Source organism: Puma concolor, chromosome F2, assembly GCF_028749965.1.
Source record: "Puma concolor isolate L17-30 chromosome F2, mPumCon1.1.hap2, whole genome shotgun sequence".
Classification (NCBI taxonomy): domain Eukaryota; kingdom Metazoa; phylum Chordata; class Mammalia; order Carnivora; family Felidae; genus Puma; species Puma concolor.
This window is the reverse complement of record NC_141684.1, coordinates 15,695,576-15,723,094: the sequence shown is the minus strand read 5'-3', so window position 1 is coordinate 15,723,094 and position 27,519 is coordinate 15,695,576. Positions and strand designations below refer to the sequence as shown.

Sequence of the window (27,519 nt, the reverse complement as noted above, 5' to 3'; positions counted from 1 at the left end):
TCTGGTGGTTCATCCGTAAGGTAAACATAGAATTGCCACATGACCCAGCAATTCTGCTGTTATGTGCATACTCCGATCAGGCCAACCGAACTCCTTGATCAAGCCTTCTGAACTCTTGATCACGGGAGTTATGACATTTACAACAGCTTCATTCTGTGGCCATTTAATTACATCTCCCTCCTCCTTAGGATGGTAAACTCTTGGAGGTCAGGTGTCCTATAAACTTTTCCGGAACCCTCACGGCTCCTGAATGTACTCTGAAGGGATCTGTGACTATCTAATGCTAACCGATTTTTAGTAACTATTTAAATAAATTTTCTTATTGCTATTTCTGAGGTTCAGGGCGTGTATTTTAAATGTCTGAATAACAAATACGGTCCAGAATTTTACAATTTAATTAGATACCTTTGTTCTTAAGAAGTTATTACACTCTTGTTCCACATTATAATTTATAATACGAGAAACTTCTTCCTGCCAAATCTTCAGACCATAAATGTTGACGTAGTCCTGTATGTACTCGAAAGAGCGATGGAATCCATCCATGGTAGCCCCCAACTCTTTCAGCTTGGGCATCAACTCACTTGGCTGTGCAAAAGAGGAAACACAAATCTATTACACTGGGGTAGACTGTCAACCACTAATATCTACATTAGACTTTAAATAAGACCCCTCTCTACAACACAGTGAGAGTTTAAGAGAGCATTTCCTACCTCATCCAGCATGAGTGCTCAGACATTCAGCAAAGAAGAGGTTTCGTTCATTTGGGAGGGGAGTCTCACACAAAAGAATATGGAAAATGAACGTTGATGATTTCTCTCATGTCATTTGATGAATACATCCAACCTTCAAATACTTAAAATATTTTAAATTGAATTTACTGGAGTGAAAAGAACCCTAGATACAAGTTCTAGGCCCATTTTTGTTTTCCTCCTGAGAAAAATGATCTGTTAGGTCAAGGCAAATAAAAAATTACAGGCCAGGGGCACCTTAGTGGCTCAGTCGGTTGGGTGCTGACTTCAGCTCAGGTCATGATCTCGTGGTCTGTGGGTTCGAGCCCCGCATCATCAGGCTCTGTGCTGACAGCTCAGGGCCTGGAGCCTGCTTCGGATTCTATGTCTCCCTCTCTCTATGCCCCTCCCCTGCTTGCTCTCTGTCTCTGTCTCTCTCTCAAATAATAAACATTCAAAAAATTAAAAAAAAAAAATTACAGGCTTCATAGTCCTGATCTGCTTTAGGGTTAAGAAATTCTTTTAAGAAGTGACCCAGAATCACAGACATCCGTTCAATTCTTAAATTGGGGGATCAACAAGGAAAGGGCTGGTTCTGGTAAGGATTTTCTTATCATAAGAAAGGATTACAACATAGGATCAAAAAACACATCAGTGTATTGCGCTGACCATCATATATCAGGTATGTGTTAGGAGGAAAGGTGCTGTTCACGACAGTTCTGCAAGCTGGGCAGAGAGAAAGGACAGACCCACGTGGTCATCTGGTACCTTGGCTCGGGGGTTGAAGATCAGTCCCTTATGAAGAGCAAAAGCAACACGTTTAACTAGCTCCTTTCTTATTCCATCTTCCAGCAACTGTTTTGGATCCACCTACGTGCAAACCAAAAAGCAATAAATGGCCGTGAGGAAAAGTTCAGCCATGACGAAATCCAAAGGAAAGACAGTTTCTGGAATCTGCAGGGAAGCACTTTCCCACCCCATTTCCCAATGATTGGGACTTTTCTCCTTTCCCGTCTCTTTGATCTTGTGCATCTTGGACAGAATTGTTGAACCTGTCACCTCTTTAGGACTCGGCTGGCCTCCGTAAAATTCATGATGGTAATTTTACAACATGACATCCCAAAGATGGTGGGTATGAAGAATTTTAAAGTGCCTCTCTCATTTTAATCATTTCATTAAAAGTAAAAAGTGCCTTTTCTTCTCACCAGGAGCAGAGGGGAATGAACGGCCTGGCCTTGCCTTTCTTCCAGACGCCACCTACATCCGCATGAGCAAGCCCAAACGTGGGGTTGGACAGACTTAACAATTCTCTTTTCTTCCAGCATTCTTGGAATGCTGTTTGTAATTAGGGAGATAAAACAGGAAGGCAAATCTGCTATCTACCTCTATAAGCTGATTTTGCTGGTTCTTTTTTCTATAATGAGAAAGCATCCATTATTCCCTAAAAGACAGTCTCCTGTCAAATCCAGAAAACATCAAATAGTTTTAACATAATCCCTTGAAATTCCCTGCAACTTGTTTCTTATATTTTTAATTTGCAAGGTACCATTACTTTTAAAAGTCATAAAGACAAACGGATGGGTTCCATCTGGGTTTGATTATATTTAAACTTTAAGAATGGCAATTGCAACGAAAGTTACACAAAATACAAGAGCCAGGGAAACATGCTGAGCTACACCATGACTATACAATCAGCAAAAGCCAGACTTCGGACAAACAACAAGTCAGAGGCTGTGGGTTCCTGACCAGATAAACTGTGAGAAAGGAAAAGAATGGAGGAGAAACCTGAAGACTTAAAAGACAGAATGTATTTTTTTTTAAATGTAGTGTCCACAGATTGACTTTAGATAATAAAACTCTAAATGGAGAGACTAGGATTAGGTCAGGGCACATGAGGAGGATCCTGGGGTAGGAGCTGGGAAATTATGTTTCTTGGCTTGGGTGGTGGTTGTAATAACCCATTAAACTATGTAAATGGATCTACAGCTTTGAGTATTTGTGCCCTATTTCACAATACAAAGGTAAATTATAACTAGATATAATCAACGAGGAAAAAGAAATCAAAGAAGTAACATGATGTTTTCAAAGAAATACTCCTTATAAAGAACAGATTTAGTGAGGGGCACCTGGGTGGCTCAGTCGGTTGAGCATCCAAGTGTTGATTTCAGCTCAGGTCACAATCTCATGGTTTGTGAGTTCAGGCTCTGAGATCAGCTCTGCATTGATGGCGCCAAGCCTGCTTGAGATATTCTCTCTCTCTGTCTCTCTCTCTCTCTGTGTCTCTGCCCCCCCTGCCACTCGCATACATGCACACACATGTGCATGCTCTCTCTCTCAAAATAAATAAACATTAAAAAAAAGATTCTTTATTAAAAAAAAAACAGATTTAGTGAAAAAGAGTTAACTGTTTTCAAGAAAACAAAGGTCTTAAATGGTCCTTCCAATTTTCTAAACCTTTCACCAATCTATAGAGTGCTTGCAGCTTAGAGAATGCCCCTTGCACACAGCCCCTTCCCTCACATTTCTATCCCCTCCTCTGAAGTTAATAACAGTTAACCCTTTTCACATGGATCCTCCAGACCTTTCTCTATTAATTTCTACACATAAATATTGTCCTCAATACATAGTTAATTTAAAAAGTCTAAATGGGACCATAATACGTATGTATACACACACACACACACACACACACACACACACACTGTTCTGCAATTTGCTTTTTCCACTTTAAATTTTAGAAATCTTTTGGTGGTAAAAGCTTTTTTTTAACTTTTATTTCTTTTTGAGAGACAGAGACAGAGTGCGAGTGGGGGAGGGGCAGAGAGAGAGGGAGACCCAGAATCGGAAGCAGGCTCCAGGCTCTGAGCTGTCAGCACAGAGCTTGATGTGGGGCTCAAACCCACGAACTGTGAGATCGTGGCCTGAGCCGAAGTCAGAGGCTAACCACCCAGGCGCCCCAAGTGGTAAAAGCTTTTTGAACGGCAGCCAAACAATCTCCAGTAGGAACACACCATGATATATTCAGCCATTCTCTCACTGATAAATGCTTAGATTATTTCTATTCTTTTTTTGTATGGCTACCACTGACAATGAACATCTATACATACATCTCTGTGTATATCTCACTTGTTTTACGTCATATGGATTAAAGGACAGTTACACATTTTATAAATGTCTGAAATAGATGCTTAACATTAGTTGGCTGAAGACTTGTGAGGGCCACCGGATCTGTTACCGAAAGCTGAACTGTTAGACTGGCAGAGAAAGTCTACTGGGTTGAATATGGTCAAGATGATATTCTCCCTGGCTCTCATCTGAAAGACTATAGCAAAAGATCTGCCTTTTTCATAAGCAGGTTCTCTTTTGATAATTATTGTTGATTATGAGGTATTATACCTTTTCTGTACTGGTCATTTTGCATGTAAGATGCTTAATCTGGTCCCAGGATTTATCACCACTTTATGGATTAGTAAGAAGTGACTACCTCCATGTATACTCTTTGCATATCAACTGAATTAAACTGGCATCAGGTCTAAAGGATGTTCAGTGGGTTCTGTGAATATTCTAGGACTACAATGGTATTTCAGCACACATCCAGAAACCATACACTAAAGTTTCATTTCTATTTAGGTTTTCTTGGATTTTATTAACATAAGTGTTAATCTGGCAATTCAATAGACACACATTTTTTAAAATAAAAATCAGAAATATATAGATTCTACTGATGTCTGATAAATGAGAAAGAAATACAAGCACCATGAACTCTGTGAATGGGCACATCTCTAGTCATCATAGGATTACAAATTAAAATAGTATGGAGATAACACTTTATACTCTTTGGGGAGCAAAAACTAAAACATAGATAGTAACACATATTGTCAAAAATGTGGACAGACACCAGAGAAACAGTCATTTCAGAAGGCAATCTGGCAGTACTGAGAGAAATTAAGTATAAATACACCCTAAGACCTAGTGATCCACACCTGGGGAGTCAGATTTCAGACACAGGCCCTACAGCAGGGACATGTTCAGAGATGCTCATGACAATGGGGAGCGTTGGAGTGAAAATGACAACATAGGTGCCTGGGTCTTGGAGAATGGTTAAGTAAAATGTACAATTCTACACAGCAGTAAGAAGTAACCAAGTGTCCAACCTACAGCAATACAAACAAATTTCAAAAGCAATAACTAGCGAGAAGAGTTGGAAAAAAGAATGAGCCTTAGAGTACAATATGATGTAGACAAATCAAACACACGCACACATAAAGTAACACCTCATGTTTAAAATACGGGATTACTTGCCTCTTTAGGGGCAGAAATCAAACACATAGAGCGGGTGCTATTGGGGATGGAAATGGGAATGGGTGTCCAGATGAGAAAGGAAGGATGAAGAGAGGAACGAGCACGCATCAGTGAGGACAATGGCCAGACAATGACGATGGGTTAGGATCAGCTCAGCTCTCTGCACCTGAGATGCAATATAAAAATACTAAAAGGAAAGAAGGGTGGGAGAGAGTGAGCCAGCTGTTTGGCCAAAGGGAAACGAACTATTTTGTTTCATTATTACAAAAATTCAATAAGTGGTGGCTGGGTGGTTCAGCGGGTTAAGCATCCAACTTTGGCTCAGGTTATGATCTCATGGTTTGTGAGTTCAAGCCCCGAATGGGGCTCTGCACTGACAGTGCGGAGCCTGTTTGGGATTCTCTCTCTCACCCTCTCTCTGCCCCTTCCCTACTCTCTCGGTCTCAAAATAAATGATAAAAAAATGTTTTTAATAAAAAAATTCAATAAAATGGATTTTTCTTAGATTTAAGTAACTCTTGGGCATGATGAAAAATCAGGATTATAATGCTCTCCCTTCCTCCATCAACACACGAGTAAAATGAAGATGGAGAGCTGCATGTGAAATAGTAAGGGACCCAAGATGACAATCGCCTTCCCTGTTCCCCATGGGAGAAACACCCTGGTGATCCAAACTAAGAGTCTTATTACTACAAGGCCACGTGGATGAGTATCAAAGCCATTACCTTGATGATGCCAACCAAAGTTGTCTTCATCATTAAGATGCCTTCAGTAAAAATGGAAATAGCGTGAGTAAGCTTGGCAACCTTTAACAAAGAAAAAAAAGTTAATGAAGTACTTCAGATAAAAGACCCATCCTTTCTAAGGGAAGTGAAAATAATTGGCTGACAGCCTGAAATGAACAAAGACAGTGGGAGTGATGGGCCCCGGTCAGAAATGAGGTGCTGTGGTGTAAGCAAGGCACTGCCATTAGACATGCTGGGCAGGGTCAGCAGACATGAAATAGTTCTTAAACACTGACCAATCATCTCCCCTTCTTTGGGCCTCAGTTTCTCACACATAAAAAGCAGGCAGGATTCAATGAGATGGATGGTCCTTTCCAAGTAGAAAAGGCTCACCAAGAGTCTAAAAAGTTAATCTTTACGCTTTCTACGAGTTTTTTCAAGCCACACCGGGAGGCACTGGTATGGTAGACAGGTGCTGTGTTTTTGAGTTAGAATAAATATGTAAATTTCAAGCTTGCAGATTGAAATTCCTGATGCAATTTTTTGGAGCTGTGTCAGAGGTGGTAGAAATTGATGCTGGGATGAAAGGTGATGACAGTGGACTTCATAATGTCAATTTCCACTTGATTTCACTTTTTTCACATCTTTAATTTTAAGTTCAGGAGAAAGAAAAGCAGAGGTATTTGGGAGGAACCACCTCTGGGGCTGCTTACTTATTGAGAGGCTTCACAGTCTGGCTGTAGGAAATGGTTTAATGGAATCCAGATTACTTTGAGCCATTGATCTGATGTACAAAGCAGGAACCCGAATGCAAAAGGTCTAGGCAATCTAACCCAAAGAGAAGAAGGGCTGGTTCATCAGGACTGTTCACGGAGAAAAGAGGCCAGCTGAGCTCCCCGTCCTCTGAGAACACTCAGGCAGGCAAGGCCTGAAATAACCCAGGACGCGGTAACGAATGAAGCTATCACAGGAGAGTAGGAAAAGACAAATCATAATTGGTCTGGCGCTCCTAGGGATATGGCAGGCGACACAGACCCGTGACACATCGTGGTTTGGGTTTTAAATCATCAAAAGGCAGAAGTTAAAGGGACACGCCACCTCGTATCGTGGGCCAAGCTGAGCATAGTCCCTCAGTTTGTCTTTGTCCAGGCGGGTTGGCACTTCAATGATATCGTGGGTCTGAAGCTTTATGATCTTTAGAAGCGAAGTAAACATGCTTTCTGGAATGATCTGCAAAACCTTTAGTGAAAGAGAAAAGAAGGAAAACAGTTGGATATGTCTTTTATTTTTCTTAGCTGATAAATGCCAGGATGGCAGTTAAGACAGCACCACCTTGTACACACAGGCATTTATCTACAGAAAGGGACGGGAAGGGACGTAAGGAGGTACTTTAATATCTGCTCTCAGGCCCACGGCTACATTCTTTGAAACGTTAATTGCTCACAAGATACACAGCAGCAAAAAGATGTATCCCATACACGTGCAGCAATTGCTCACAAGATACACAGCTAATCCCCATATACGTGCAGCAAAAAGATGTATCTTTTCCTCGTTATAAACTTGTAAAAGACTGAGGTTCGGAGATGTTAAGTAACGTGGCCGTGGCGCAGTCAGCAGGTGACACAGCGAAATTTTGCAGCCAGGTCCGCCTGGCTCCACGCTGCACCGTAAGTTACTGAAACGAGGACCAAAGTTCCCGGGAAAACTTACAGCTCCAACTAGGATGTGCTGGATCTAGATCCGGTTCTTTTACCAACTAGCTCGGTGACTTTAAAGAAGCCAATATAATCTCTATTCCTCAGTTTCTGTTAAGCGCAGAATGGGAGTTAATACCACCAGCACTTAAAAACAGGTGCAAAAGTTCCCTGAAAGTAAAAACACATCTGCATATCCACAATACCAGTAAGAGTAAGTTTATTTTCAGGTATTGCAAGTTTCTGGAATCAAGTTAAGAATAAGGGAAAGGAACACGGGTATACTTTTCATAGGGCCCCAAGCATCCTCTTTGTATTTAGAAGAGCAGTCAGTTTGCCAATAAAATAAATGTCACCTTGATGCATTTCTCACCTTTCTCACATAGGACACCAATTCACCAGAGTAATATTGAGACACACTGAGAAGGTCAGGACTATTTGCTTGATTAATACGAAGAAGGGGAAGATCGAGGGCAGAGGCAAGCTGCAAGAAAAGTAGGTACATGTGTTTCTCCATTTCCAGAAGTCCTAGAAATCTCTTTCCAGAAATAGTAACATACAACAAAGCTCTGGGGCTTTACCCAAGATAATGCAACAACCACTGACTCATCAAATAGTTTCTGACAATGATACACTTTCTAAAAAAACGACAGTCATCTGCTTTGGTAGTGGTTCTCAAATTGTGGCCCCCAGACCAGCAGCATCAGCATCAGCATCAGCCGGGACTTGTTACAGATGCCAATTTTTTTTTTTAATGCTTATTTACTTTTGAGGTGGGGGGGGGGGAGCGCAAGCACAAGCAGGGAAGGGGCAGAGAGAGAGGGAGACATAGAATCTGAAGCAGGATCCAGGCTCTGAGATGTCGGCACAGAGCCTGACGCGGGGCTCGAAATCATGAACAGCGAGATCGTGACCTGAGCGGAAGTCAGACACTTAACTGACTGAGTCCCTCAGGTGCCCCCCCCAGGTGATTCTGATGCCCCTCAAGTTTGAGAGCCACTGTGTTCCAGAAGGCAGCTACTCTTCTATGGAAATCAGACGCTGTGACTGATGGCTGACTGTACTCACTCCAATCTGAGAGGTCACAGCATGGAAGAAGTGCCATTATTTTCTGTGCCACTCGGAAAGAAGCGAACATGCTTATGGTGAACTATGATGTGCTGTCAGTTATAAAACCCATCCCCAATTAGAGAGATTTTTTTTTTTTTAATTTTTTTTTTTCAACGTTTATTTATTTTTGGGACAGAGAGAGACAGAGCATGAACGGGCGAGGGGCAGAGACAGAGGGAGACACAGAATGGGAAACAGGCTCCAGGCTCTGAGCCATCAGCCCAGAGCCCGATGCGGGGCTCGAACTCACGGACCGCGAGATCGTGACCTGGCTGAAGTCGGACGCTTAACCGACTGCGCCACCCAGGCGCCCCTAGAGAGATTTTTAAATACGAAAGAAAGTGCATCTCAGAACTGATACATGAGGTAACTCTGTCAGAAGACGCTGAGTAAATTTTTGTTCATTTATCTCGATCTGGAATTATCTTGGGAGCACAGCTATACTTGAATTGTCCACCACTGTTCCCTAAACTTTGGAGGGGATCCTAGCTTGTAGCAGAGGCTCAACAAGAGTTTTTTTAAATGAGTAACTAAAAGGACTTACTTCACATCTAGGGAAAAAAGGACCCACACTTTTAGCATACTGGTAAAACTTGAAAACACGTATTTTTTAATGTAAACACTACCTTCTATAAGACATCCAACTTGTATTAATTGAAACTTCCAATATGCGTGGCATCTTTTCAAACTTTGCTCTCATGGAAAAACTAACAATTTTCAGTTTATAAAAATACTTAAATTACCTAACTTTTTTTTTTAATGTTTATTTATTTTTGAGAGACAGAGGCAGAGCACGCGTGGGGGAGGGACAGAGAGAGAGGGAGACAAAGAATCCGAAGCAGGCTCCAGGCTCTGAATTGTCAGCACAGAGCCCGATGTGGGGCTCGAACCCACGAACCGCGAGATGACCTGAGCCGAAGTCGGACGCCCAACCGACTGAGCCACCCAGGTGATCCAAATTACCTAACTTTCTAAAAGAATGAAATCTCGGGCTGAATTTAGGCATGAGGTAGTAACGGAGACCAATTCTTCCCTAGTGACTAAGAACATGACCTAACTGTTCTCTGCTTACCTTCAAGAATGTAGCTCTAAGTTTAGTGACCATGGACGGGCTTACCCTTATGCTTTCTTGCATGATAGATGTGAAACTGTGAAGAGAGAGAAATGGTAAGGAGACATCCGCAGTGGCCTTCATCCAGGGGAAATGGTAGGCTGGTCACATTACCTGTCAATTAATTGCCAAGCAAAAGAAAGGTCCCCAACGATCTGCATTGTGATCAGGACCTCCTCTTTAATGTTAATGGTTCGGATCATTTGGTGAAGAAACTTGCGAGTGTCAGCAAGAAACTGACATACTTGCAGATTTGATTCCAACTGGTGAAATTCTTGAACCTGTGTTACATAAACACATTTAATTTAAAAATTCCGAATGGCTTCTGTGGTGTTCATTTTTCCCTGAAAACATTTCAAAAAGGCATGTCATGCACTAAGAATTTCCTGGCAAAATTTCTATTTCAAACGATAACCCTAGAAATGGATAAGCCAAGTCATAACATAATGCACAGGTTTCTAGGATTAAAAAATGTTCTGCTCTTTTTTTTTTTTTCTGTACATAGATGACATAATGAGTGGGTGCTTCTATCTTCCATGTGAGTGCTGATAAAGGCATATTAGAAAATCCTCTTAATTTTGAAGATTTGCAGGATTGCTAACACACAGAGTAAGTCACATTATACCAGGGTGTTGGCACTTGTACATTAAGTTCTTATGTTGTACTCCTTAAAACAAAAGAATGACTCCCCTGTGTCCTGAAGTGTTTTTTCTGTTTTTTTTTTCTTTAACATTTTTTAAATTTATTTTTGAGAGAGAGAGACAGAGCATGAGCAGGGGAGGCAGAGAGAGAGAGGGAGACACAGAATCCGAAGCAGGCTCCAGGCTCCAACCTGTCAGCACAGAGCCCAATGTGGGGCTCGAACTCACAGACTATGAGATCGTGACCTGAGCCAAAGTTGGACGCTTAACTGACTGAACCACCCAGGCACCTCATCCTGAAATTTTAATGTATGTAATTCAAGGTGCCTGGGCCATGGTCAAAATAAACAGCACAAATGATAAAAAGCATCTGAGATTCACAAAGTTGTTTGTAGTTGTAATGTAGACTAGAAGATCCAGAAAACAACCAAAATAGGAATGGTACCAGTGGGCAACTGTTTGGAATGGCTAAGGAAACCGACAAGTTCATAGTGGAGTACTGTTTTGTATTGCCATTCATAGGGATCATAAAACCTCTCAAAAGTAATAAGAGCCTATAAGAAAGTATGCCAGGGCTACCTAGCGGGCTCGGGCCAGAGGGCATTAGACTCTTGATCTTGGGGTTGTGGGTTCTAGTCCCACGTTTGGGTGTAGATATTACTTAAAAATAAAAGAAAGGATGCCAAAGAAAGTATTAATTATATTTCTAAAGATATAAAATTATCTCATCTGGACAGGGTTCCAGATAAGTATGGACAATGTTTTAAATCATTTATGGTTATTGTTCTCATGTGTGTATTTTGACTTTAAACCTAGTTTATTTATTTTTTTTTTTTTTAATTTTTTTTTCTTTTTTTTTTAAATTTTTTTTTTTTTTTTTCAACGTTTATTTATTTTTGGGACAGAGAGAGACAGAGCATGAACGGGGGAGGGGCAGAGAGAGAGGGAGACACAGAATCGGAAACAGGCTCCAGGCTCTGAGCCATCAGCCCAGAGCCCGACGCGGGGCTCGAACTCACGGACCGCGAGATCGTGACCTGGCTGAAGCCGGACGCTTAACCGACTGCGCCACCCAGGCGCCCCTAAACCTAGTTTAAAAACCTAGTTTAAAGCTAGTTTAAACCTACTTAAGCATACAATTAAAATTTTAAGAGTCGGGAAGTATAATCCTTCTTTTTTGAATCTGAGTAGATAATATCTGAGTAGATAAAAAACAAACTATTTTTTTTCCAGAAGAGAAAACATCACATATAAGCATATGATCATTATACAACTGTGGTCATTGTTGCGCATTCCTTTGTAGTTTTTCTCTCCCCAAACTCTCTCCCAATCTAAAAATGGTGTCTACTTGTTGGGATGAGCACTGGGTGTTGTACGTAAGCGATGAGCCACGGGAATCTACCCCAAAAACCAAGAGCACACTTTACGCATCATATGTTAGACAGTTTGAAAGTAAATTATATTAACAACAAGACAAAACACAAAAAAAATACAGATTTTGCTTTTACTGCCTTTCCACAATCTCCCAATGTTTCCATGTTGTCTTCATAATTATTAAATATAATTATGTTTCTGCAAGTTGAGATATCATTTTTGTTAGCATTCTTTTCACACTGGTCACTGCATTATTTTCCCAATTTTAAGACACTGGATATAATACCACAATGAGCGTATTTTGTTTTTTGTTGTTTGTTTTTTTTTTTGCTCTGATGAAATATTCTCTTAGCTGTATTTCCAGGACCAGATCTTCTGGGTGGATCCACAAGTATGATTCATGATCCAAGAATTGTTATTTATTTATGTATTTATTTATTTATTAGTTTTAGTTATGTAAGTAATCTCTTCACCCCATGGGGGGTGAGAACTCATGACTCTGAGATCAGGAGTCCCACACTCCTCCAGCCAGGTGCCCCATGAACTGTCGCTTACAAAGAGTTTTCTTACCTCCTCCAAAGCTTGTATTAGTTGCACAGTTTTTCTGCCCGCGGCCGTTGAATCATCATAATTTAAAGACAGTATTTGTTTCGAGATCTCCCTGAACCAAGCTTGAAGGTTTTCTATTAACACAGAAACAAGGAGAGACTGCTGAAATCCCAGAACTGTGGTGGCTGTGGCTTTGAATTTTATTCCACAATCCTTCACAAATCTAGCCCTTATTCACAGACCTTTCCCTCAGTACCTGACTTTGCCCTTGGGATTCTCCAAACAGGAACCACCAAAACGCCTTGGGTATGTGACCTAGGGGAGAAGAAACTTTCTACTTAAGTAGCTCAGTCTAACACCCGGCAGAAAAGGTGTAAAGGCCTGAGTCTGTGGTGTGAACCCCAGTGTGCAAAGGTGGTCACTGGAGTGGGAAGGAGTGGGGAAGGAACTGAAAGATTGTGACAGAAAGTTACCGGGAACAGTGTCCTGGAGAGTCGAGGGTGAGTAAAAGATCTGAGAAAGGCAGAGAGGGGCAGAGGGATAGTTTGTCACGAGGTGAAGGGCCAGATGTGGGCAGAAGCTTCAGGACAAAAATAACGATGGCACGCCTTGGGAGAACAAGGGGCAACATGTCAGGAGGGTGAAGAACGTGTGGTGAGTTGAGGGGACGTCTGAACAGCTGAGGGGTGCCATTTGCACTCACAGACCAGTTTCACACAGCAGAGAAAGGGTCGTTAATATGCCCTGAGGACCCTCAAGGTGGCCGGCAAACGTCTGAGCTTTTCTCACTGAATCTTTACAACAATCTATGGGGGCAGGAATTGGAAGGCATTTCTCAGATAAGGAAGCTGATGCCCAGAGACGTTAAGGAGCCCAGGCAGGGTCACACAGTCACTAAACAGCAGCACCAGGCTTTTCTCAACTGTCTGGCCAGATTCAAAGGCTGTGCTCATTTGATCTCATCAAGCTGATTCCCTAACATTTTTGTTTGTTTGTTCGTTTTATCAATGGGATGACTTCACTTTAATAAAAGCACTTACGGACTTATAATCTAAGTTATTTCACGAATTGGCATGAAGAACACTGGTTGTAATTTTAAAGATTTTTTTTTGGTAGGACTGAGGGACAGCTATAGAGTAGCAGAACAAGCACAGCATTCAGAGTCTGAGGTGACGAGTTCAATCCAGGCTCTGAATCGTTGTTACCATCAGCAAGTGATTACATTTTATAGCTTTGATTTCTTTACATGTGGAACAAGAATAAAGACGTCTACCTCATAAGGCTGTAAGGCTCAAACGAGAAATATTTGTGGAAGCATTTCCTAAGCTAAAATATGCTATACAGCCAAAAAAAAAAAGTACCAGATGCTGTTTTGAATGACCTTTAAAGTGATGGTGGGGTTTTCTTTTCTTTTTTCTTTTTTTTTTTTGATGTTGGGATTTATAAGAACCTAAAAGAGACTAGAACAGAGACGAATGTGCCTGATTCTCAAAAATTAATCTGGTTAGACTGTTACAGGTGGTTCCTTGTTTTTCGGACAAAATGTAGTGACCTGCAAAACATGTTGCTAATTTATATCACATCATTAAAAACACACCAACTTTTCCTACTAGGAATAATAAATTAATTCGGAAATATATTTTAGGCTAACCATTCGACATCAAATACATCAACAAAAGCCAAATATAGTAATCACAAGATCATACTGATTAAAAGAGTAATTTTTTCAAACAAAAAGCTATACCTTTGAGAAATTCTACTGTATAATTAACTTTTATCAGAAATGAATTTCATAGTTAAAACATTAAGCATTAAAAAAATAGCTTCTCGGGGCGCCTGGGTGGCTCAGTCGGTTAAGCATCCGGCTTCAGCTCAGGTCACGATCTCACGGTCCGTGAGTTCGAGCCCCGCATCGGGCTCTGGGCTGATGGCTCAGAGCCTGGAGCCTGCTTCTGATTCTGTGTCTCCCTCTCTCTCTGCCCCTCCCCCGTTCATGCTCTGTCTCTCTCTGTCTCAAAAATAAATAAACGTTAAAAAAAAAATTTTTTTTTTTAAAATAGCTTCTCATCTTAAAATTCAGAATGGTCATTCAGGGGCACTTTGAAGGGTTTCTATCTATATAAAAATTTTAAGTGATACCATGATTTTCCCACAGATAAAATTTCCTAAAAGAAGCAGGATTAATATGATTAACGTTAAGGCTTGAGCTGTGTTGTTTCGAAAAGTCTGCATGTCCCCTCTTCTGCCACTAGATGGCAGGCGCATGAGGGGAAAAAAAAAAGCAGAAAACATGAGAAGACAAGATTCCTGGATACCATCTATGTTAGCAGGTACTAATATTCTTTTATTAAAGATTTTATTTGTTTATTTCAATGTTTATTTATTTTTGAGAGAGAGAGAATATGTGTGCACATGCAGGAGGGGAAGAGAGAGAGGGAGAAAGAGAATCTCAGGCAGGCTTCGTGCTGTCAGTGCACAGCCTGATGCAGGGCTCCAATCTCATGAATCATGACCATGACTTGAGCCGAAATCAAGAGTCGGACACTCAACTGACTGAGTTACTCAGGCACCCCTATGTTAGTAGTTAGTAATATTCTTTTTTTTTTTTTTTAATGTTTATTTATTTTATTTTGGAGAGAGAGAGAGAGAGAGAGAAACCACGAGCCGGGGAGGGGCAGAGAGGGAAAGAGAGAATCTCAAACAGGCTCCACACCACCAGCATGGAGCCCAATGAGGGGCTCAAACTCACGAACCGTGAGATCACGACCTGAGCTAAAATCAAGAGTTGGGCGCTTAACCAACTGAGGCACCCAGGTGCCCCAGTAGTTAGTACTATTCTTGAGTGAAGTATGCTGAGATGATCAGGACAGTTATAGGTCCTTCTCTTCCTCCCTGCAAATGCACATAAGCTGACACACTATGGTGAGGCTGGGGGATGAATTATGGACCTACGGACTATGAGTCAGAGTATAACAACCCCTGTAGCCTAACCTCATACTTCAAAAATAAGAAGCCCCAAGTCTAGAGAAGATATGAACATTGCCAAAAGGAGCCCAAAGCTAGAGGCAGCTAAGACTAGGCTTTAGACGTTCATCAGCAATGTCCTAGCATACAATGATGACAATGTGGTTGAGTTTTTACTCTGTGTGTTTCCAAGAATTCGTGTGTACATTTCAAACACAATGGTATTTCCTCTTTAGCAATTACCATTTTTCTCCACACGGGTTAGGGGTTTCACTCCCGAAAAGACATCAGCAAGCTCCGTCATCCGCTCTGAGCCCTCCTTCTTGTAATGCTCCCATTTGGCTTGCTTTTCTGAAAGCATTTGCTTGAACATCTGTTGAAAGAGACAGAAGAGATTTACTTACTTAAGAGGAAATCCAAATAAGGCAGTTTACAAAGAAAGCCCTGAGTGAAACCCAATTTATTATAAAAATATGTATCTAAAAGTAACATTACCCCTGACGTCATCTCTTAAGCTGCACTACTTTGTACAAATTGAGGGGCAAAGCTAGACCACTGCATTGGTTTTCAGACCAACTGCACATAAGCATCGTCTCATCATCTGGATGGCTTTCAAGTGTTGGGATTCTCAAGCTCCCCCATGAAGATTCTGGTTCAAAAGGTCTTGGGTAGACCCAGGAACCAGCATTTTTAATGTGAAATTAAATTTGGTGGCCACTGCTCAAAGGTCCTTTGCAAGTAATAATTTCTGTGGTTGCATCTATTTAAAATAGGTCAGGGAAGGCTGAGCATGATCCTTGTCTGATGAGTGGATAATGAATTAAATTACCCACAAAAATCTTTTCTTTTGGATCACACAGTAAGTCTGTTTATTAATTCACTCCTTCATAAAATTAAAGGCCTGTAAAGAGTTGAGCAGAGGAGGAAATGGTATAACTCAAGGTTTTGCTTTTTTCCCCCCTTGAAACAAATTTTAAAAACCTATTTAAAGTGTGTCGCAAAACTACAGGGATTTATTTCACTGGGATCCTAAGAGGTAAATATGAGAATATACTGATTTTTCTCTTAAGAAATTCTTCATTCCTCAGCATCGAACTGAATGTTAAAAGATGAAGACTTCATTGTAGATGAAAGGATAAAGACTGGTGGAATTTTGTGGGGCCAGAGAAAGAGGAATCTTAGTGCTCAGGCAGGGTGAGGAACAGTAGGAATTATTTATAGAGTCCATCTGTCTTTTTGAATGCCTAGGACCGATCAATGCCATTTCACGAAGCAGCAGTGACAAAAATAACACTGTGAGGCCTTCATTACAGACCTAATAGCTTGAAACCCTTCAGACACTCATTCCCAGGTTGACCTCACAGGTTTCATATCTGGTAAGATGGAATTTGGGATAGGGGATGGTTCTCAAGTTAAGAGATGCGCCTTCATCAAAAGATTAGAAGAAACACAGGTCTAATTAGTGTGTTTCTAAGAGAATCAGAAGGTGATTCTAGAAAAAGGGTTGGGATGGGAGGTGGGAGAGATAGAGATAAAGGTTAAAGAACCGAGCTGAAATGTCAGACATTAAATATATCTTTGTTTTGCTCAATTTGTATTGGGCAGTTATTTTTATCTTTCTACCAGATCCTTCTCTTTTGAAGATCTTTAATGAGTTGGTCTTCTTTTCTCTCCAATAGAACAGACAGAAGGAAGCTGCCCATTCTATTCCAACAGATTCCAGAAAAAGATTAACGATTAGAAATGCAGGCGTGGTCGGGCAGATGACCCAGATCTGTCCTGATTCCCACACAACAATTCCCACACTACAGAACTCTTGGGTGACTGGCGTCCTGCTTCAGGATCCTAAGTGGATGGAGTGTACTGATTCCTTGGGGTGACTCTCACTTGCCTCTGAAGTTTGCTTTGACCAACAAATAAGATGCCTCGTTCCTGCTCTTGGATCTTTCTTGGTCTCTCATTTTGGCTTAATCTGTCTCTCTTCCCCACTGTACTGAGAGCTCCTGGATGGGAGGGACATGCCTTGTTCATTTTTGAATTCCTAGCACCTAGCTGGGAACAGAGCAGGTATTCAATAATGACTTGCTATTGAGAGAGAAAACATGAACATTCTTAAAGAGATCAAAAAGGGGTAGTGTTTCTCTGATCTTACAAAATTATACCGAGACAGGTTACTGAATAACACTTAACACACGCATGTGCATGATGTTAATAATCAGCATGTACTTTTCCTTAGCTACTGAACGGGGGAACACAGTGTCCTCGCACACCTAGAAGATAAAGAAAAAACCGGCAGACCGCTAACCAGACTGAGGCAAGGAGAATATCAGTTTGGAATGGGCCTTAACGTCCACGGCTAGCTCCTGGGCCCACCTGATCCGAACTGCCAAGGCTACTGGTTATAGAACCTAGGCACTCCTGGGTATCAACCATTTTTATTATGCCCACAGAGGCTCTTTTAGGCATAAGACCAATCAACCTTAGAATTTCCTTCAGGGAGCTCAAAATCCTTAAAATCCTTGAGTGGACCTTGTTTAAACACAAATCATCCACCCTACTTAAAAGCCCTTTCTAACAGGTTCTCATGGCTTTGCAGATGAAGACTGAAATCCTACAAGGCCTACATGCCCACCTTTTGACCTCATCTCATATCACTTTTATCTCATTCTCTCCCCTCTAGCCAACTGTTCTTTCTGGTCCTTGAACTGGTCATGCTGTTCCCTACCCAAGAGGACTCAGGCATATTCTGTCCTCTCTCTGCAATGGTCTCCAGAATGCTCCCGACCTTTGTCTTATCTAACTCCGACAGGTTCCTTCTTCAGGTCCCTTCAGAAGCTCCTGCTTCTCTTCTCAGGGATTTTAGGTACTCAGAGAACAATGTTCCTTTCCCTTAGAGCACGTATCTCAGTTTGTATTTACGTTTTCATTAGTGCGATTCTCTGATTAATGTCCACATTCCTCACTAGACTGTCACCTCCATGGTCCTGTGCAATTTTCCCCATCACTGTATCCCCAATGGCAGTAGGCACTAAATGCCTGTTAAATGTTTAATCCTGTCCTTTTAGTATAAGATCTCAGACTGCTAGAATCTGTAGCCTGAATCAAAGACTACGACTCGTTATTGAATCTCAACCCTTTAAAAATATTTTTAAGCACAGAAAAACTAAGATGTTGGTGATTATTCATTAAAGATCGTTACCTCTTTGAGTATAAACTCAAATTGTGCAGTGTCCAACAGCAACTGAAAGAGGATCTTGGGATTGTATCTAGAGTCTGTTAGAATCTGGTCCTTGATTTGACGAAGGCGTTTGTTGTTTGGGTCATAAGCTAGAAACAGGAAGAAAAGAGTTCCCAATTTATTCGCTGTGCAGAAAATACGAAATCTAAGATGAATTGTTAAAAACGTGCCTCCATTTTCACTCATTTGGAGCATTTAAAAAAGCAAGATGAGAATCAATAATGCGTGATAAAATCAATTACAGATCTACGCCATGAAGTTAAGTACAACCGAACTTTTGAACACGACAGTTGGCTCTGACGTGGAATGTCATCCATGATATGCCGTTGAATGAGAAAAAGCAAGCTGCAGAACGGGGTTCCAAAGCCTGGGGGAAGTGCCTCCAGGAGGCCAACAGGAGGGAATGTAAAGAATATATGCACTCCTTCCTGCACATCATGACCCGAACACCACAGAAAGTAAATAAGCACTTATCTTTCCCACGCATGACTCACAATCAGGTAAATCACTTGTTTCTGGTAAATCGTGACCTTGTGCAATCAGGTCAGACAATTGCCAGGCACACAAATGGGAAACAGACGTGGCTGAAGGTAAGTGCACAGACCACTGGCAAGACGAGGTTGTCCCTGGAAGGGTCCAAATCCAGGAGACTCCTGGCTCACAGGGAAGGTGAGGAGGAGGCTGAGTCACTGGAAAACCACAGTTGGTTTTATGATACGATAAAGCGAGGGCCTGAGTTGTTCATGTGCTTGAGAATGGAAGACTTTGGTAAAGATTATAAACTGAGTCAGTGTGGTAAAATCCTCAAATTAGAACTGGAGTTTATGGACTGACTAAACGCGACTAACCAACACCAGATCCATTGGACGATTAAACCTCGGCCACGGTGCTCATGCTGTGAGCGAACGTAAACTGGAGAGGGATCGAGGCAAAGAAGCCAAATGAAAAAAAAAAAACAAAAAACAAAACCAAAAACTGGAAAGCAGCATTTTTCGAGAAAGAGATTTCCAGGATGAAGACAGAAAGCTGAGGACAAACTCCACATATTTCCAAGGATACAAAGGATGAAGTCGTCCCCCTGCTGTTTTCGCTGCCTAGCACCCACAGGAAGTGGGACCAGATGGAAGCTAGAGGAAAGAACATCTTGCCTGGAAGAGCTGTGAGACGGGCTCTGTGTTACCAGGGGAGGCTGCAGAATAATCTGGAGTGGACGGTTTACTTTGAGATACTGCCTTATCTGAAAGAACACGTGTTGAAGGCAGTACCTGTCTCAGGGTGGCTCTCAAGCAAAGTTTGTTGATGAAAAACAAAAAGCAGGAGGCTTCACGGGGCCGCTGGATGACAGCCACGCTTAGCGGGAAGGGCACGCAGCTCTGGGTGGGGGAAGCCATTGGTTAACTAACACTGATCCAGCCTTCACTGAGTACGAGGAACTGTGTCAGCTCTGAACAAGCTCAGGTTAGTCCAACCTACTTGTTTTTTCATTAAATCGGGAGCTTCTTAAGTCATAGGCTCACAGACCCTGTGAAGGCATTTCATACAACCTGTGAAGCAACTGAACTTGATGGCCAATAGCGTCTCCAAGAGGACTGTGGGCCAGAAAAGGTTAGACCTGATCTACCTTTATGAGGCACTCAGGTTCAGCCTGTTTATCAACTCTGTGGGCCCATGGTTTCCTGTACTTCCAAAATCGTACCTTCCCCCTCCTCCCCCCCCCCATCATTTCTCCAGTCTAGAACTTCTTTTTACTTCAGAATCCTTCCTGCCTCCTGTATGGAGCCTTCCCCAGCCACCTTCACCCACTACCCCAAGCAACATTTCTCTCCTGCTCTGGACGAAATCCCACTAAGTGTCTGTTTTACACATCTGGCTCTTATTTACTGGCTTGGCTCTTCAATTAGTTTCCTGCTGTAACAAATTACCAAAAATGTAATGGCTTAAAAGGACACAAACGTATTCTCTTACAGCTCCAGAGAGGAGAAATCTGAAATGGGTGTCACTGGGCTAAAATCAAGGAGGCAGCAGGCCTATGCTCCTTCTGCAGGCTCCTTCTGGAGGCTCTGGGGAAATCCTGTTTCCTTATCTTTTTCAGCATCTAGAGGCCACCATATTCCATGGCTTGTAGCCCCTCCCATCTTTAAAGCCAGGAATGGTCTGTTGAGGCTTTTTCATGATTCCACCTCTCTAGTTTTGACTCTTCTGCCTCCCTCTTCCCGATTTAAGGACCCTCGTGATTATACTGGACCTACTGGGATAATCCCGGATAATCAAACCTGACAAAGGGGCCTATTCAGGTGAGCTGTTGACTTGTCCAAGTAGACACAAAAACGACTAACTTAAAAAGCCACTTGATTCTCATCCAAAGGCTAAACAATTTTTGCACCGCGGGGCATATCTTAGCTCTGAAAGCCTTTAAGTGGAGCCATACAGATGGGCACACCTTTCGCCCATTACCTGAGTCTGCTGTGTGAAGCATCAGCCATCGGATGGCCACGTTACAGTCTCTCAGGCAGTTCAGGAGCCTTGGGATATTGTCCAGAACCATCTCTTCCCTTAAATACCCTTCTTTCAGAAATTGTTGCACTTGAGTGTGCACTCTTTCACTGACGGTAGCGTATCTGCTTGACTTTGAAAAAGAAAAAGCCTGAATTACATTTTCAAAAAGAGAAAATTACTTTCCTAGAAAATGAATCCCATACAGATGAACCCATTGACAAGTAATAACATTTCTACAGGAGGTGAATAATATGTGGACCATAGTTGGTAAGACTCAGAGGCAAGTGGTTTGTTGGACATTTTTTTTCTTAATGTTTATTTTTTAGGAGAGAGAGACAGAGCGTGAGGGGGGGAGGGGCAGAGAGAGAGGAAGACACAGAATCCGAGGCAGACTCCAGGCTCTGAGCCATCAGCACAGAGCCCGATGCGGGGCTTGAACTCACAAACTGTGAGATCATGACCTGAGCTGAAGTCGGACACTTAACTGAGTCACCCAGACGCCCCGTTGGACACTTTTGAAAAGAGCATTGGACTCAGAACCAAGAGAATCCTACCTCCTACCTCTAGCTATGATTAGATATTGGTTTGACTTTGGGGTTAACCTCTCCCTCCTGGTTTCTTCAAATGTCAACTAAAGAACTGTATCCAGTGGTTCCCAGGGCCCCTTCTGTTCTCAACTTGGATAGAAAAGAAACATAGGCTCAACTGTCTATTCTTCCCATGATTCTTGACAAAGGAGGCAGGGCAGAAATATCCAGAAGAAGAGGCTTCTACAGGCAGACGAGAGCACAACAAAAATACACCTCTGTGTATTTTTCAATCCAGTGAATTTTCAAACCAGCCTTTGGGGATTTGGGTCATTCTACTTTCTCTGAAGCAAGAGTTACATGTTAAACATCATCAACCTCATCAGGTTAGTTTAAAACTACCACAAGGTGTTTCATCAGACAATTCTGAAATCTTCTTAAAATGGCACCAGAGAGAAAAGGCAATTTTGGAAACTAATTATAGTAATGAAAAAATTAATGCTCTGATGCCAGTAAGCATCAGAAGCATCACTTTCTCTAGTATATTTCCAGGAGACATGAAGTTGAAATTATTTTATGCATTATTTATGGAATGTAATTTACTTGAATAAAACATGCTGAAGTTCTTGGACTCAATGTCGTTCTATCTGCCCCGGAAACTCAAGAACTCAGACAGCCAGGCTGAGGAAGATAACTTAGAAATGTCAAGGATACTGCCCAAAAAAAGATTTTTATGGCTCTGTTTACTTAGGAATTTCCTCCTGCCTTGTGCTCTTATCAAAGAGATAGACTGTAAGCATAAACTTTAAGGAGAGGAAGGTCTTCAGTCTTCTTGCTGGTTTCATACATCAGAAATGATAAATTTAAATTACAGTGACGGGGCAGCTCTTTCTGCTTACAGGTCCTGTCCCCGTGCTTTAATAAAAACACCTTCTTGCACCAAAAAATTAAAATAAATAAATTTAAAACATAAATAGAAATTACAGTGACAGGGCGTATTGCGTATGCTCAGATACCATCCTCAACACGCATCCTACCAACGAAAACACTAAAATTCCAGCAACCCGTGAAAGCCATTCCATCCACATCGACAAGAATAAACAAAGTCAGCTGGGGCCATGTGACATACCGATTTGTCTTAGGACGCTGAATCTTAAGACCCAAGCCTCCCCTTTACATATACCACATAAGTTACAAAAATCGATCATTACCTATCTTATTAGGATGCGCAAAATTCACCTTTCATTCATCACTGCACTAAAATGTCTATGTGGACATTTTCCAAATTCCTTGGGAACTCTACTCATTTCCCACGCCATAAAGCAGGCTTGTAGCTGTGACGGAATCCTTCTCCGTTGGCCAGCACCTACCTGTTCTCTGACGTTCGAAAGGTCCAGAGTATTGTTTAAAGCAGTTTTTGCAGCTTTGTAAGGATCCCAAGCATCTGCTAGATTAACTGTGATCCCCATGTAAATACTAATTACCTGAAAGAGGACACATTCATCCAGTGTGTTAAATACCTACTCGTCTGGAGGCAGATTTACAGAAAACACTGCCCACTCCCTCTGGTTCAAATTCCACTGCAGTGAAAAACCCCGATTTGCCAAAGATATAGGTAAGCATTTTCTCAGGAGCACTTTGGAACAAGGGCTACAAAAGCCATTTATGGGAAAACGACTAAATCAGGGTTGACAGAAAAGCAGACTGACTGAACAGTGGCGTTCTCAAACATTTTCACCTCAGCTTTTACGCAACTCAAAGTTACTGAAAACTCCCAAGGACTTTTTGTGTTTTTTTCAAATGGGGTTCTATCTATTGATCCTTATCCTATTACACATCACAATCGAGACATTTCAAAAAATACTTATTAATTCACTTCATGTAATAGTACACCCATTACGGGGCGCCTGGGTGGCACAGTCGGTTAAGCGTCCGACTTCAGCCAGGTCACGATCTCTCGGTCCGTGAGTTCGAGCCCCGTGTCAGGCTCTGGGCTGATGGCTCAGAGCCTGGAGCCTGTTTCCGATTCTGTGTCTCCCTCTCTCTCTGCCCCTCCCCCGTTCATGCTCTGTCTCTCTCTGTCCCAAAAATAAATAAAACGTTGAAAAAAAAAAATAGTACACCCATTACATGCTAACAGAAAACTGTTTTTAATTAAAAAAAAAAAAAAAATCAGACTAAAGGCTTTCCCAAAAAGTTTTGTGAGACGCGTGGCATCGCCTTTCGGTTTCTTCGAGTCTCTGCAGCGTCTGGCCTGACCGAAGACAGCTGGGCTTGGATCCGGATTCCGCAGTGGGTCTCCCGCGCTGCCTGCCTCGGGGCCCCTGGGAGTGCCGTGTGGACTTGGCAAAGGGGGGACAGGGCAAGGCGCAGAGCACTTCACTCTGTTTCTACCTCACGGACCCTTGAATGAGCCTTGGGGACCCCTAGGGCTCCCCAGTTCACTTGAGAATCCTTCGAGTAAAGGAAACAAAGCGTTCCTTTTGGGGTTCCTCACCTACCCACTTGAGTCTGTATAAAATTGCGATTATTTGTCCCTTGAAGCTTTGCTCAGGGTTGCCTGTGAAATCCTGCGATCCCGGGGGTGCTCTTTTTGGTGGGAGTGGCTGAGCAGGGAGGCGGATCCCCAGCTCCATTTCTTCAACAGTCACTGGGCTTGTCATGCTTCCCTTTTCTTCTCGAATCAGATCTAGTCGTTCTATTTTTGAGAGAATTTTCCATTTTTCAGAGTCTTCCAATATATCGGCATAAAGTTGTTCACAGGTCTTCTGATAACTTCAAAACTTCTTTATTGTATCTCGGGTCTGCTTTTTCAATCTTCACATATTTAAACTTGCCTTCTCTCTCCCTCTCTCTGATCAGCGTTGCAAAATATCTTTTTATTACTCTTCAAAAAACCAGCCTTTGTGGTATTGATCTTTTAGTTTTTTGTTAAACGTTTATTTTTGAGAGAGAGAGAGACAGAGTGCAAGTGGGGGAGGGGCAGAGAGAGAGAGGGAGACACAGAATCCGAAGCAGGCTCCAGGCTCTGAGCTGTCAGCACAGAGCCTGATGCGGGGCTCAAACCCACAAACCACGAGATCATGACCTGAGCTCAAGTCGTACACTTAACAGACTGAGCCACCCAGGCGCGCCAACATTTACCTTTAAGAACAGTTTTTAGTCATTCTCGTAAGCTTCGCTTTGTAGTGTTTTGATATTTCTTCATTTATATTGTGATTTCCTCCTGAACACAAAAGTTAGTTTTTTCTAAACATTTAAAAATATCTTTTAAGTGTTGGTTTCTAATTTAATTGAGTTACAGTAAGAGAATACAGTCTGTAGACTAACATCGTTTTTTAAAGCTTTCTTAACTTTGTGATCTAATGTTACCCAACTTGTATATGTATCCTTTCAAATACACACAGAACATCTATTGTGTATTTTTGGGAGAGCAGGATTATGTACAGAAAGAGGTATATTAAAATTTCCCATCATGATTATGGTTTTCTCAACTTTTATAGGTTATTTTGAGTTTTTGCTTTATGTATTTTGAGTATGTCACTGGGTATGAATTTACCTTGCATTATTCTTTCCTAAAAATTTTATTAAGTTTATTTATTAATTTTGAGAGAGAGAGAGACAGCATGGGAAGTGGAGGAGTAGAGAGAGAGGGAAAGAGAGAATCCCAAGCAGGCTCTGTACCACCAGCGCAGAGCCTGATGTGGGGCTTGAAGTCATGAAACCGTGAGATAATGACCTGAGCCCAAACTGAAGACTCAGACGCTTAACCAAGTGAGCCACCCAAGCACCCTGGATTATTCTTTTTAATATCATACATGATCCCTCTTTATCCCTACGCAGGTTTTTCTTTAAAGGTCTCTATGGTGTGATGTAAGTATTTTCTTACTGGATTTTTACTGGGTGGCATTTGCCTGGCATCTCACTCGCTTTTTAAATTCTTTCATTTTTAGCATGTCAGGGGTGTTTTTCAGGAGGGTCTCTTGTAAGCTTCACATAAGTGGGTTTTGACCTTCCTTAACACTAAATGTGTTACTGTTTCTCATTGTAGCACTATGGTCGAAACTCTTTATTATGCTTAGCAAATGAAACCAGATTATCAGAGTTTTCCTTCTGTTTGCTCAGCTCCTAGCTTATAAGCACGATGCGTTCGTGGGTAGGAAGCATCACATCTCACTGCAGGCTCCCTAATCACAGTCTGTGATTCAATGACTGATAAGAAGTGAAACAGAATCTGTTCCCTGAGACCAGGATCCAATTCACTGTACTTTATCAAAACCTCTACGTACAAGGAGAACATCTCATCTACACTGAGTATGTCAAGTCAGCCTTATGTTTTTAAGATTGGAGTTTTGGGGCACCTGGGTGGCTCAGTAGGTTAAGCGTCCCACTTCAGCTCAGGTCATGATCTGGCGGATCGTGAGTTCAAGCCCCGCATCGGGCTCTGTGCTGACAGCTCGGAGCCTGGACCCTGTTTCTGATTCTGTGTCTCCCTCTCTTTCTGACCCTCCCCTGCTCACACTCTATGTCTCTCTCTCAAAAATACATGAACATTAAAAAAAATTTTTTTTCAAAGAATTGAGTTTTGAGTGACACAATGTTAAAAAGTCACAAGCACATCTCTGCAATAATATAAACTTTAACAGCCCCATCAACGTTAGCTTACAGATAGATAAAACTTATTATTAAAGTAACACTCCTATTCGTAAAGTAACAGATTAATTTTGAAAGCTTAGATTCATAAAACAGAAAAGAAGAAAGTATGTTTCACTGCATGTGAAACAGTTACAATTCAGCAGCTAAAGCGAGAACATTTCAATATAGGGTTTTACCTTCAGAGTATCCATTTAAGAGAGAAAAAACAAACCCATGGGCTCTTCACCAAGTTTTACTGACTTACTACCTCATGTCATGATTCAGGAGATTCTCCACACACTTAGAGTAGTTTCGCCAATGTGACTTAATGTCTCGTTTACAACATTCTGATCTCTGGGCTAAAGGCCAAAAGACCGCAGAGTTGGTTCCCTAACAGGATTATTCCAGAGGACAAAAAGTCTAATGGTGATACTTGCCCAGTTGTCTGGAAAGTACTTGTCCACAATCTCTCTCATTTTCGCTTGATGGGTGTGAAGAATGGCAGGTTCAAAGTAGAGGGTCACGTACAGCATGGCGGCCTGAGTGGCCAGGGCCGTGCTGCGGTGTTCTGGCAAAGGATATGCGGAGACCTGCAACACAGAGACAACACCCTGAAGAGGCAGCTGTTGGTGACTTGTGAACTGATACACATGCCCAGTAAATGATGTGGTTCCAGGACGTCCCAGTCTCTCAAGAGTCCATCCCCTCTGGGAATTGGACCCCGCGTGCGATCCTCAGACTGTGGCCTTGTTAGAGGACAATACAACCAGGGCCGTTCTTCTTGCTAACCACACAGCATTCTCTTCCCTCCAGCCCTTGACTCAACTGCAACTTGAAGTCTTTGCCTCAAGGAGGAGAAAAATGTTTTACCCCCATGTCTCCTGCTAATTGTCCATTTCTGGGTCTCTCTTTAAAAAAATTTTTTTTAACGTTTACTTTTGAGACACAGAGAGACAGAGCACAAGCTGGGGAGGGGCAGAGGTAGAGGGAGACACGGAATCCAAAGCAGGCTCCAGGCTCTGAGCTGTCAGCACAGGACCCGACACGGGGCTTGAACCCACAAACCATGCGATCATGACCTGAGCCGAAGTCGGACGCTCAACTGACTGAGCCACCCAGGCGCCCCTCTGGGTCTTTCTATCACAGACAGTCTTTCAGAACTGACAGACCCCACACCCTGTCCCCATTTTCTCACTTCCTGTTCATTCTACAGCTCCCTGAAACGTGCCCTGCACCATCACCTATGATCTCTCCAAGTCACTCGTCACCTCACAATCACGCTGCTCCAACAGCCTCTGTTTCACACTCTCACTTCAGTTCTCTCAAGGTTCACAGACGCCACCCCTGTTGCCCTGCTTTGCTGGGTGTTCCACTGCCTGCCTTTCAGGTGCTGGTGCATCCCAGGGCTCCGTCACCACATGGGTC

At 42.1% G+C, this 27,519-nt stretch overlaps 1 protein-coding gene across 1 annotated transcript in view; it reads right to left on the bottom strand.

The window, feature by feature from the left end:
• WASHC5 (WASH complex subunit 5) overlaps positions 1-27,519 on the bottom strand; it is a 64,647-nt gene that overhangs the window by 23,051 nt on the left and 14,077 nt on the right. The window contains exons 7-19 of the mRNA XM_086695872.1: positions 26,532-26,684; positions 22,830-22,943; positions 20,891-21,062; positions 18,398-18,525; positions 15,442-15,571; positions 12,256-12,368; positions 9,785-9,951; positions 9,632-9,707; positions 7,823-7,933; positions 6,854-6,994; positions 5,756-5,836; positions 1,497-1,598; positions 406-585 (exon numbers count right to left, since the gene is read on the bottom strand). Of these exons, the coding sequence (XP_086551998.1) occupies positions 406-585; positions 1,497-1,598; positions 5,756-5,836; positions 6,854-6,994; positions 7,823-7,933; positions 9,632-9,707; positions 9,785-9,951; positions 12,256-12,368; positions 15,442-15,571; positions 18,398-18,525; positions 20,891-21,062; positions 22,830-22,943; positions 26,532-26,684 (1,668 nt within the window). The remainder of the gene's footprint in view (positions 1-405; positions 586-1,496; positions 1,599-5,755; positions 5,837-6,853; positions 6,995-7,822; positions 7,934-9,631; positions 9,708-9,784; positions 9,952-12,255; positions 12,369-15,441; positions 15,572-18,397; positions 18,526-20,890; positions 21,063-22,829; positions 22,944-26,531; positions 26,685-27,519) is intronic.